This window comes from Amaranthus tricolor, chromosome 7 (genome assembly GCF_026212465.1).
Source record: "Amaranthus tricolor cultivar Red isolate AtriRed21 chromosome 7, ASM2621246v1, whole genome shotgun sequence".
In the NCBI taxonomy this organism is placed as follows: Eukaryota; Viridiplantae; Streptophyta; class Magnoliopsida; order Caryophyllales; family Amaranthaceae; genus Amaranthus; species Amaranthus tricolor.
The window spans coordinates 12,334,805-12,348,331 of record NC_080053.1 but is presented as its reverse complement, the minus strand read 5'-3'; the positions used below and the strand labels follow the sequence as shown (position 1 = coordinate 12,348,331).

General features: G+C 31.9%; 1 protein-coding gene across 1 annotated transcript; it reads right to left on the bottom strand.

Moving 5' to 3' along the window:
• Positions 1 to 4,581: 4,581 nt before the first annotated feature.
• On the bottom strand, positions 4,582 to 13,304 carry LOC130818758 (chaperone protein dnaJ 72). The gene is made up of 3 exons (XM_057684955.1): positions 12,655 to 13,304; positions 8,179 to 8,248; positions 4,582 to 5,049 (listed from the first exon to the last, which is right to left on the bottom strand). The coding sequence occupies exons 1-3, from the start codon at positions 13,053 to 13,055 to the stop codon at positions 4,987 to 4,989; spliced, it is 534 nt and encodes a 177-aa protein (XP_057540938.1). The 5' UTR covers positions 13,056 to 13,304; the 3' UTR covers positions 4,582 to 4,986.
• Positions 13,305 to 13,527: the final 223 nt, after the last annotated feature.

Here is a 13,527-nt window from a genome sequence, read left to right as displayed (position 1 = left end):
ATGCCTCTTAGCTTATTGAACTTTTTATCCTTGCTTTAGTTCATTGCATCCTTATTTACTTTTATGCTTCATTTTCATTAAGTACTTTTAATTGCTTGCTTTAATTATTTCTATCTCCAAACATCTTATTATACGTTTTCGAACACACTAATTGATCGAGAAACTATTGACTTAACCCCCACTCCCTGTGGATTCGACCCGTACTTTCCATCGTACTAAGTTACGCCGTGCACTTGCGATATTACTAATGAAGGACGTAAAGTCTCGATCATGACAAAAATGGTGAACGGAGCTTGACAAGATGAAAACCAAATGAAAAGGGTTTTAAGTATGAAGAGAAAGAAAGATTAGTGAGAATTCAAATGGTGTTTTGGTTTGATGAGGAGCAACTCACCACATTAATTGGCGCGGGTAACAATGAGACAACCAAATGATGGGTACAGATTCCAATTTAAGTAAATGCATTTAATTAATTAATCAAAAATCAGTAAATTATAATTCTGATTTATATTTTTTTTTGAGCCGGCCTATCTAAAGACAGTCTCTCAAGAGACTGTCTTTCATAAGATTTTAATTTGTGAACTAAATAAGGATGTATCTAACCTATGCCATAAGGATATAGGTTAAGAATTATTAATTATCTTATTTAAACAATATTATTTTAACAGATTGACTTAAATATTTACTTTTTTATCTACTTTAATTAGTATGTTCAAGAGCATATGTAAAAGAATATCATCGAATGAGATAACTAATGTTCTTAACATATGTCAGGTGGCACATAATAGATAAACTGATAAATGAGACTTTCTTAGATTTTTTTAAAATAATACTTGATTCATTAATAAAGAGTTATACGACATCTACTTCAAAGATAAAATTAGCAAATACATAACAACTTTAACAAAACTACGACAGTTGTATATGAGATCTAACAGTTCTGAATAGATCCTCTTCCACATCGTTGATTGATACGGCCCTCTACGAGGGGGTCTTTCGATCTGTTGTAATCTTGAGATAGAATTGAATTTGATGTAGTTGATGGTAATTGCAATTTTGGTGTCTGCTGCTTTATCGCATCAATCCCTACCAACAAATCAACTAGAGACCAAAATTCATAACTCTAAACTCTCATAATGAGAGAGATTGAAATCCAATATATGGGTAGAATCAGCCCAATGAATGGGTAGAACATCTCTCCTGTAGGGAGAGAATACAAATCTATTCTAATCACATTCAAAAAGCTTAAAACGAAAAAATTAGGAGCTTACCATCAACCTTTGATAACCCCTAACCAGTTATAGAGATTAGGATTTTTTAGAGAGAGAAGAGAGAAAAGAAGAGGGAGGCAGCTAGGGTTTCCCGGAATTTCTACATTATAACACCTTTAATATGTCATTGTAACTACCTTACGAGTATTTATTCTTTCAATTCATTTTAACTTTTTTTTTGAAATTATTAATGATATCCTTGAGTTTTAACACTTTATCAATGGTACTTTTAAGTTTTTTTTAATTATCAATGGTAGCTTTCATTATTGAGAGTCTTGCAACCGTAATTTTCTTAAAACTTTTTTTGTCCAAAATCGTTCAAAATCGTTCAAAACCGTTAACTTTTTTTATGTTTTAAATTGAAAAATAAAAGATAAAGAAAAAAATTAACGGTTTTTTTGGACGATTTTGGACGGAAAAAGTTTTAAAATGTTACAATTGTAAGATGCACAATCATACGAGGGTATCATTGATAATAAAAAAAACTTAGGGCAACCATTAATAAAGTGTCGAATCTCAGGAGTACTATTGATAATTTTTTTTTTCAACTCTCAATAGAAATTTAATTTTTAAAAATTATATAAAAGTTTGATTTTGTAGGTTTTTAAAAATTATAAAAGTTTATATTTCCTTTAAAAATTATATATGATGAATCTATCAAAATTTCACGTGAAGAAGTTGTTTTCTTCACGTTAATCGACGAGAATTCGGCTTTTTTTTTTCTAACTTTCAAATATTCGAGAAGAGAATGAAGGGATTATATTCTAAACCATTATTGTATTTGCATGATTATTTGGACATCACTTTCATCTTCTTTCATTTCTCAATTTATCTTTTTTTTTTTCATTTTAGTACTCCTTTCAATTCATACTAATTATTCTATTTGATACTTATACAAAATACTTACACTCTAACCAATGTATTAATTTAAATATCTATACTTACACTCTAACCAATGTATTAATTTAAATATCTCTAATCACGTATAATTAAAAATTATGAGAATTAATATTTATAAAATTTACATTAAGACGAATCAAAAAGATTACACTTGATTATATTTTGACATCTAAATAAAGAATAAAATACAAATTAAGAGTAGTGATCGATAAATAGTATCAAAAAATTATATGAGACAATTGCTTTGAATTGAAGGGAGTATCTCATAATATTTTTTCTATTTCTATTGTGAGTTATAACTTTACCACTTTAACAGATCTTTACTCTATAATATATTTCTTATCTTTAAATAATCTCACCACTTTAACCCATCCAATTCAATTTTATAAGTCATTCTCACTTGAGGCAAAATAACGTGACGAAATAGTAATTATTAAGAAGTGAGTATTCAAATATATTACCCTCTCCATCTCTCTCAAGCTGTCTCATATTATATTTTCGAATATATTAATCATTTTACATCATTTTCTTATGAAATTTAATATTTTTTTTTAATTTCATCTACTTATAAATTTTAATTATTTTACTCTTATACATACAATTAAAATTTATCTTTAATGATAAAGAGTAGGAGTAAAAGGTGGTATAAATGGTTCTGAAAGATATCAAAAGTCACAAGAAAGTAGAAACCAACCCCACCCCATTTTAGAAAATTTTAAAAAAATAAGATTATTTAACAACTTAATTCCCAAAATAAGCTCCGTAAAAACTTATTTTCTAAAATAAGCGTCCGTACATTCAAGCCTAGGTTCGGCAAGAGTCGCTATTAGTAACAGCGAAAGAGAAAAAAAATTAAAAGCCTAAAGTCGTTGTTACTAACAGCGACTTAAAAAAAAATTAAAAGCCTAAAGTCACGGAGCTTATTTTTGAAATTAAGTTGTTAAATAATCTTATTTTTTTCAAATTTTCCCCTTTTTACAAGCACATATAATCCCGACGTTTCATTCTTGGTCTGTCTACTTCTTTTCTTTCTTTAGATAATCCTTCTGGTACTTTGCTTGGCTTTTTTAGTTTTGTCTCATGCACATTTTTAGTAAAATAAATAATATTCTCACCTTTCATGCTTTTTTTTTCGATTTTTTTAAGTATTCATTTAAAGCTCGGTATCTATAAATATATATTTTATAAAAAATATTAAAAAAATAAATTTAATATATACGTTATGATAAATCTAACAAAATGTCACGTGAATATTTTTACTTGTAGAAATCCAAAAAAAAATCATGTATTTATTCTTTTACTTAAATAGAATATTCCTTGTGAACTAGAAATATGATAACATTCAATCGGGCACCCTTAAGCCCTATTGGCTATTGGTATATGCAAAAAGAAAAAAACAAATCCCTACCAATCCTTTTGATTTAATACAATACATCTTCACAAACCTTAAAATAATTATTTAGTTACAGAAATATAATAACATTCTGCTGTATGGAATAAGATGGAAACTAAAAAAATGCGTATGTTGAGGTGAATATATGGTAATACAATGATAGTTAAAAGTCAGAGACCGAGAGTTTAGAGAGAAACTAGGGTTTGCCCCTATTTCTGCAAAGATATGGTGAAAATAGATTGAATTAGTTTGGGCATGTGTAAAGAAAGACTTTTTGACGCCTCATGAGGAGATTCGAAAGCATCATAGTGGAGGGTAAGAAAAGTCGAGAAAGACTTAAGAAAACGTGAGAGGAACAAATAAAAAATGACTTGTATGACATACATCTCTCTGAGGATCTAACCTAGGCTAAGGATAGTTAGAGGTGTCTTATCCATATCTTAGAATACTGATACTCTTTCGTTTACCAGTAGTTGTTCTTATTTTGGCCTTTGTCTTTTTACATACATTCTTTTATTCGTTTTTACCAGTTGTTTTTATTTATTTATATATTTTTTATTTATTTAAATGTTTTTGACTATTAAGGATTTTTTTTGAGAATTAGCCGAAGGACTCTTTGGCCGGACTATTTTTTATGAATATGAATTGCCCCTTTTTTTCTCCCAGATTCTAATCATAGTTTTCAATAAACGAAATATACTGGGTATGATGATGAACATGACGACCAACCAAATATACTAAACTAAGACAACCAAGTTTGATAAGAAGGCAGTAACAGTGAAGATCTATAGGAATTCTACTAATTGGCAATTATCGCACAGAGATAATGTTATTAGTATATTGTAATTGATGTTAGTCTATATTATCATGAGACCTCATTTAAAGTATACATATTCTCCAAAACCTGTTAGCTTGCTCTGTTTTTTGTTCGTGAATCGAGTAGATGGCAGAACTAAGAGACTGAGAAAGCGGTCCCTTAAATGCACTATAAGAAAGTTGAGATTATTCAGGGTTAACTGAAATGTGAGTTATTTTGAGCAATCTCTCATTAGTTTTATCGTTATCAATAAATAATGTAATAAATCCACGAATATACAAATATACAATTACAACATAAAAAGCACATTATACAAATTCGAAACATTTACTCTCACTGATACATTCGAGTCGCATTGATTGGGACGGAATAGTCTGGGAGGCAGAACTAATGCACAGTCCACATTCCACAGCGTAGGTTGTAAATTGTAAGAGCTTCATATGACAGGCTTCATCAAAATTGGAGATGTAAAATTACACTATTCAAACAACTACAACACCCTCTTTCTCTAACCTTTGTTACTCTCGACTTGATCTATCGAAAACGTCAATTGGTAGCACGATCTACGCAGGTTGTTTCGATTCTAGTACAATAGCAGCATATATCTATTCGTGGCCTTTATGCCCTTTCTTCTTTTCAATTGATTCCATAACTTCTTCGAATGATTTCTGAAACCATACACAGAACATAGGTACATCGTTAATATGACATTATACAATTACATCACTAACCCACAACAATTTTCAACAGTTATAAATTTCATGAGTAAACAACATGGTTTTGAAAAGGTCGAAAAAAGGAAAAATAAGTCGGCAATACTAGAACTTGCAGCAATGGTGTGAAACTCTCCAGAACTCTATTAAGAAACCCATAGCTTAAGTTCCGACCAGTAAAACATGATCCGCTAGCTAATTCGCTTTTTGAATTCGTGATTCGCTCAAACTTGTCCAAAAATAACCCAAAACTGACCATAATTCGCTTTTTTCGATTCGCGATTCACAAGGAGATTAGCAAATCATATGACACTGGTTCCGACTGAGATTCCTTTCCGAATCTTTCTTCAAAAGGTAGGGAAGGGGGCAGTACAGTGGGGATGAAGGGTAAAAGACGGTTATTGTCGTATAAACTAGCAAATATAAGCACAATTTTATGTACTCTGTTGAAACAATGGTGTCCTATTCCAGCAAAAAAAGGGAGTTCAGACTTCACAGTATATACAAAACCGAATTTTCACAATCAGAAAATGAAAGGAATCAAAGAGCGGCAGGTTAATAGCCTTTAAAGATCAGTTAATTCCATAAAATCCGGTCCTAGTGACTTCCAGTTCCAGCATCAGACTTGTAAAATGTAGATGCACCTAGATCATCTAGTAATTTCATTCATCAAAAGTACCCAGCATACATACAAATATCAAGACCTCATAAAGTAATCACCTTACCAATAAGAAACTACGGGGTAAATTCCACCAAGAACCTATTGATGAACAGTTGGAACATTGAACATACTAAACAACTTTCAATCACAAGGCAATACTTTGGTGTTGTACCTTGGCTAGATGGATTCTTAATGTATACTTCATGAACAGAAAATAAATCTGATTCACCTAGCTGGCTAGCTTATCATCCACAAAATTAATTAACTTGACAAAGAACTACATGAACGCATGAGAAGCAATGAGTCACATCACACATGAACATTAAGCCTTCAATGCCAAAAGTTTATCAGGACCAGCCAATATAAATTCAGATAACACAGAGACGAAAGTACAGGGAAGCAGAAAGGACCAACAATGTATCCCCAATAACTAGTTTGTCAAGATTGAAACAGACAATCAAACAAAGGAATATTTTATTTAAAACTGGAGTAGCCAATAAGATACCCTAACTGTGATGTCCAGAGTTTAAAAGTAATATAACCAGTATATCATATCTCCAGGTAATCATCAACACATTGAGTTCAGAGAGAGTGTTTCGAGAGTTTCACATGCAAATATTCTTCCTCCGTTCCATATTACTCGCTAAATTTCCCTTTTTTAGCAGTTTTAATTTACTTGCTACATTTCTATTTTTAGCAATAAAACGACCACATAAATGTCTACTTAACTCCTACTTTTATCCTACTCTATACATCATTAACTTTCACATCTACCATCATTTAATCCTTACTTATTAATTTTTCACGTCAAAACTAAAATTAATAAATCCTGTATTAATTTCTTTTTCCCAACTAATATTTTATCTCCCAACAACTTTATAATCAATTCATCCTCCCCATTTATTCAGTTGGAGATACCTTTAATTTTTAATTACTTTATCAATTCTCATTGCAATCTGCACTGCCTATTTGGCTTTTATACTCCTAACTACTTAATCTTGCCGTTAGATTTTGCTAACCCTAAAATTCACCCTTTATAATCATCTCTCTCACTCACATTTCTGATACTACTCTTCTCTGTTCTATGTCTCATTCTAAATAAGTTCTTTTTGTCAACCCTAAAATTCTAACTAAAAGGCTCATCTGTTTTGTTTTCTTGCTACATAAAGGGTTTCGTTCATCTATTCTGAAAACCCTCTTCTTTGATATGTCTTGTTCATCTGATACCCTTAGCTTTGTTCGATTGCTAATTCTTTATGCAGGGTTTTGATCTCTTTCATTAATATGTTGGTTTATTTTGTTGTTGGTTTCAGTGGTTTTGATCTTTTGTTGTTGGTTTTATCTTTTGTTGTTGGAATCAAAACCACTAAAACCAACAACAAAATAAACCAATCGATTAACAAAAGAGATCAAAACCCTGATCGAAGAATTTGCAATCGAACAAAACTAGGGGTATAAGATGAACAAGAGATATCAAAGAAGAGGGGTTTCAAAACAGATGAACGAAACCCTTTATGCAGCAAGAAAACAAAATAGACGAACCCTTTAGTTGGAATATTAGGGTTAGCAAACAGATTTCTTTAGAATAGGGCATAGAACAAAGAAGAGTAGTATCACAAACGTGAGTGAGAGAGATGATTATAAAGAGTGGATTTTAGGGTTAGCAAAATCTAACGGCTAGATTAAGTAGTTAGGAGTATAAAAGCCAAATAGGTGGTGCAAAATGCAACGAGAACTAATTAAGTAATTAAGAATGGAAGGCATCTCCAACTGAATAAATGGGGAGGATGAATTGATTATAAAGTTGTTGGGAGATAAAAAAATAGTTGGGAAAGAGAAATTAATATAGAGGGAGTTATTAATTTTAGTTTAAAACGCAAAATTAATAAAATAAGGATTAAATGATGGCAGATATAAAAGTTAACGATGTATAGAGTAGGATAAAGTAAGGTAGACATTAATGTAGTTGTTTTATTGTTAAAAATAGAAATGTAGCAAGTAAATCAAAACTATTAAAAAAGAGAAATATAGCAAGTAATATGGAACGAAGGAAGTAATATTTATTACTATGTCAGTTTTGAATTCAAATGTTGTTCACAAAAAGTCCTTAACCAATATACCATATAAAAAATATTGAAAGAAACATTTTAAGGAGTGGAGGAAGCATCCCTATTCTACATATGCAAGATAATGAAATTTAACCAAGTACAACGATCATATACTAAAAAGATCGATTGTTAGAGAACACATTTTAGAAAATCATCTTTTAGACAATTTTATAGAATCATCTATTAATATTGGTAATTTATTTAATTACAATGGAAGATAACAAAATGAAGAATTCAAAGCATAAAAAATCACATTGAACAGCCAGATATCCTTAATATAAATTGGCTTTTAATTACATCCTTCAATTTACATACCCCTGGATTTTGCATCTTCCACAAAGCCTCTCCACCCATGTCAATTGCTACTGTCCCACCAAGTAATAGCCTGCAAAATTGAACATAAACAATGTCAGGCAGCTATGTCTTCCATTTTCTTTTCAGAATTTCAGAAGTCAATAGAAACGAGGAAAAAACACAAAGAAATTCAATAGGTAATCCTTTGCCTAGTCTTCTGAGAAAAAGAACCCACATTTCGTATAACTAAAGGAAATCAAACCTTTCAAAGCTTCCTTCTTAAAATCCATATTTTTCAGTTGTTAGTTTTTACAGGGTAATATTTCAGATTGTAAATATAGTTAAATAAAATTGGGATTTTTCTAATTAAAATTCTGTCAAATGTGGACTTCTCTTAAATAAATAAAATTGTGGGATCTTCCTTAGAAAATTGGGAGAAGTCTGGATTGTTTTATAATCAATTTTCCTATTTTATATTCTTCTTATATTCGCTAGCAAATTAAAACGCTGTCAAAGGAGAACTTTTGTTAAATAAATAAGATGTGGGATCTCTCTTAGAAAATTGGGAAAGTTCAGATTGTTTTATATTCAAATTTCCTATTTCATATTCTTCTAATATTTGCTAGCAAGTGTACATAACATGCCCCAGTTCTCAAAGAAGGGCAACTTGAAGAGTGTTTGCTTAGGAGGAAAATCCCTTTTCTAATTTTGGAGATAAATATGAAAGATGCAAAATATTCAACAATACTGTAGAAGTAAACATGCACAAAATCAAACAGTACTATATGCATGCCAGATAAGGGCTGATATAGAGAGATTATGTCCATTTGTTTTTTTTTTTCAGATAAAAAGCATTAGCTCTGAAAGAGGATATTGTAGGGATAGGTCACGAGCACGGAAAAAAAATTAAGAGTTGTGATGCATACAAATAGACTCCAAGAAATGCAGTGAGTACAAGCATAGTGTAAACAAGGTCGCATTCGCCGCATTGTAAAGGTTTCCCAAAAAAAGTCAATATTTCCGGTGTTAAAAAGGTTTTAAAAAAACAAACCGATATTTTCCGCGGTGCTAAGGTGGAAAACTGCATTTTAAACTTATCAAGGGATATCATATGGTTTCGACCGATATTTAGGCGTTATGATAACTGCATTACTTCTAATACTCTATCCACCAAAGTATCCTACCAAAAGCCTAATTAGGTATTTTCTTCTATTTCTCTCGAATTTTCAACATTGATGGTCAACAACACTGACCTATAAGATGATGTTGTTCCAGAAGCGAAACAGTTCCCTGAGTAGGTCAGTGTTATATTCATGGTGATGAATAGAAACCCAAACTATAATTAAAAAAAGGAAAAATAATTTGATAGGGGTCTTAAAATAGGTAGGTTAATGTTATTTAGTAAATTAGAAAACCTCTTATCGCTGTCTGACAACTGAGCGGAACTTGACTTGAACAGGTAAAAGTTACAATGACAGTTCTGAAGTTTATAGAAATGTAGTCCTGCACTCCTACTTTCTTTAATTAAAGTTCAGCACTAAGTTCAGCTATTTTAGAAAGGGAGTGGGATAGCATGAGGTAGGAAAGGGTGAATCTTACTACAACTGTTCTCAAGTTATAAGATTATAATTCTGAAATCTCACTATCTTTATGTAAAGTTCAATAACATCATTATCAATTTCAGAGCAGAAGTGGGGCCAACATTGAGTAGAGAAGAAGGCGGGGAGGGGCAGAGAGTATGGAGGAGCTGGTAAAAAATATCCATAGGAAGCACATTACAGAAGAAGACAACATAGGGTACATCCTAGAGAAGCATTGTGTGCCAGGCGGCAACAGAAGGTTGATCTATGACAGATTTGAGAGGGGATAAGTGCCAAAAAAAATAAATCCGAAATTCTGACCCCAAGAAATTAGATTCAACTCCCAAGTTATGAAGTCTAAATTAGAGCTCATTTTTAGCAGCAAGACATTAAATAGAATGATGGCACATAACTAATTTACATTAAACAACATAGAACACATGAAAGAAGGATATCTGTTATGGTCCATTGCAAGGTATGAGACTTGTCCCACATCGGTTGTGTATGCAATTGGTGTGGTAGTTTATAGGCAAATAGGCTCTCTAATCTAATAGGATACTCTTTGGGTAAGCTCTCCTATTTGTCCTATAATAATATCCCCATATTTTTTAAACTGATATGAGGGTACCTTATGATTATGATTTTGCATATAGAACAATAAGAAATTAGGAACGAAGACGTACATATGAAATTACCTTCTTTATTTGCCGTAGTAGAACAACCATTATGGTAATTGGGATGAAAGCCTAATGTGATCAAACTTTAAAATAGCATTCTTGATTTGATCTTATTTTCTTTAATTCCTTCTTTTTGTTCATATTTCCTTCCTCAATTAGAACCCAATAATAACATCAACACCAACATTAACATGACATTTCCAAATGCCACTATAGAGGCTCTTACGCAGCCGGGGTAAAAGGATCACATACAAAGCTTCACCTTTTTTATAACAAAAAGATTGCTTCCTATTTACCTTAACTAGAAACACCTTACTTCACATCAATAAGCCATACAATTGGTTTAATGAGGCACTTCACATTAGTCAAATATAATTCAAAACCAAAGAACTATAAAACTTCAACTCCATCGCAAATAGATAAGCACTTTGCCTAACACCAATGATAAATCATATCCCACTCAAAATATGAACTACCAAGCTAAAGCTTTCCTTACTTCTATTCTTTTAAAGAGGATCAATAGTCCTAAGGGCAATCTATTCTCCTCTACCTAGAGTCCTAGACTAAAAACTTTCTCTTCTCAACATTTTCCCAAGATGTTTGCAAACAATTTGCATTCAATGGTCAACTAAACCATTGGTAGATCAAAAGGAGTGTCAGTAGGTCAATTGACATCCCTTAGAGGTCACTTAGATTGAGGGCAAATAATTAAGGGGTAAATAAAAGTCAAATTAGGAAAATAAAGTTAGTAGGATAAATGATTAAAGGATTTGATTGTTAGTGAGGTGAAAGAATTAATTAAAAGGTAATGAAAAATGGAGAAAACAACAATTAATTTTCTTATTTTGGATAGGGGAGGGTGGAAGAATTCTTTACCTCTAAATGAGGGAAATCAATCTCTTTTTTTACTAATTTTTTTAATTTACTCTCATTCTACCTCTATTACAATTATTTCAATGACTTTATTTGCATCTCTAATTACCTTTTTTTACATTAGTTTGACTTTTTACACTCCTACTCTCAATCCAAGCGACCCCTTAAATTAATAATAAAAACCAAAAATGTCAATGTGTGAAGTTAGATGAGTTGGTAAAAGAGGTTTGCTTCTAAATGAAGGGATTAAGTTCAAAATTCAAGCTTAGCATATCTATATTTTTTTAATTTGAAGTATTTAGAGTTTAGACTACCTGGTATCTAATCCTATCTCAAAATTTATTTTCAGGCAAATCACCATCATTCTTACCAAAATCACCGCTAACATAAAAAAAGCCCATTGCACTTAACATATATAACTTCATTGCCATTGATGTAACAAAAACAATCACCATTAACGAACATACTATTCATTTTACAATTTTTGTAAGATCTCATCGCAATTAACATAGACTTTCACCTAGTTTATTGCTTCAAATCTTTGGCATATTCGCATTTTGCACTATATAATTTCAAATGGAATTTTTTTTAAATTATTGATGTTACTTAATTTTTTTCTAGACCTGCCCCTGAATCGACCACTTTGTTATTACAAGTGTAACTGTGTAAGGTAAGGTGTATACATCTAATCCCGACTAGTTAGAAGCCATTTAGTAGCATTAAGATGGTAAATGCAATATAATTGTTCCTCTAATGTTTCATGACACTCCACCGTAAGTTCTTGCATAATCTGTCAACACAAAATAATCACCCCCTTCCAAAATCGTCCACAACCTCAAATGTATCTCATTCAAACAAAAATATATCACCAGAAAAGGCAAGAAAACTTGAAAGCATACCTTTAAAAGGCAAATAACAAAAATACTAGACTAGCTTAGGGGTTAGCGTCGCTGTTTCATAACATAGAAAAGAATAGCTGTCCTTGTTCAATACACATGTAAGAATCTGTCATCTAAACACATTTATCAAAGTGCACGAACACTGATAGTCTGGTTTGAACAATGTCATGTCCTTATCGATACATACCAAATATGACTGAACATTGATGATTTGATTTCTAAGGCAAATGATTATTCAAAACTCTTTAAATTCTAAGTCTTCTATAACAATAATTGGGTTATGCGATTCTTCTGGTAGTGTTTCCCTTTAAAGAATTAATGCTCTTACCCCATGAAAGAAACTCGATTGCAAAAAAAAAAAAGCACCTCCCATAAATAATTCAAGAAAACAACTGATAACAAAACAAATACGAAAAACCTCAAACAAAGAACACACTGTGAGAGAGAGAGAGAGAGAGAGGAGTATACCCGGCAAACGCAACGTTTAGAAGAAAAGCACGAGTCGTCATATATCGAAAAAAGGCATCCAAATTCAACATAAAACGATGTGGTTGGGACGAAAATGGCGGAGGGCGATGATAAGAACCACCGCGATAGTAGTAATTGGGATCATAGTTATTATGGTAAGAATAACTAGAATTTTTGTTGTAGCGGCTTAAATTGTACGCAGCACGCTTACGATCATCAACGAGAACCTCGTAAGCTTCAGAAACCTGCTTGAATTTAAGAGTGGCAGCATCTCTTGCAGATTTGGAGGATTGAGCATGCTTATCTGGATGATATTGAATCGCCAATTTACGAAATGCTTCTTTGATTTCTTCTTTCGAAGAGCTTTTTGTGACTCCTAGCAACCTGTAGTGATCCGCCATGGCTGATCACATTTCCAAGATCGAAACCCTAATTTTCGCGCCGATAAATACTTTAGGAATACAAAATTTGGCTGAGAAGGAAGTCATGGAAATTGGGAAATGTTGTCGGTCGGGATGATGAATTGCGTCAATGGAGTTCATGAATCTTCGGCTGGGGACCTCGTGGCTTTGCTTCCTCCATGGGAGGCTATACGAGACGTTTTCAGTTTACCGCCACAAGTCAGGAACCTAAAATAATTCAACGATTTTTCTCATAAAAATCTTAACTTTTCATTAAAAGATTACAAACCAAAAACATTACTTCCTCCGTTCCTTTTTGTTTTTCCACCTTACTAAAACGGGTAGTTCTATAAGTTTTTCCACTTTAGAATACTTTCTATTTTTGGAAAGTTATTTTCCCATTTATACCCCTCAAATACCCTCTTTTACCCTAAATAATTCTATTTTAACCCTTGGATTCTTGGAGCAGCGT

What these genes read in the sequence shown, in the direction of transcription:
- LOC130818758 (XM_057684955.1), bottom strand. Translation starts at nt 13,055, where the DNA reads ATGGCGGATCACTACAGGTTGCTAGGAGTCACAAAAAGCTCTTCGAAA. An exon ending in CTAAACGTTGCGTTTGCCGG is followed by an intron (nt 8,249 to 12,654) that starts GTATACTCCTCT and finishes TCAATTTTGCAG; the next exon opens with GCTATTACTTGGTGGGACAG. An exon ending in GGAAGATGCAAAATCCAGGG is followed by an intron (nt 5,050 to 8,178) that starts GTATGTAAATTG and finishes GTATGGTTTCAG; the next exon opens with AAATCATTCGAAGAAGTTAT.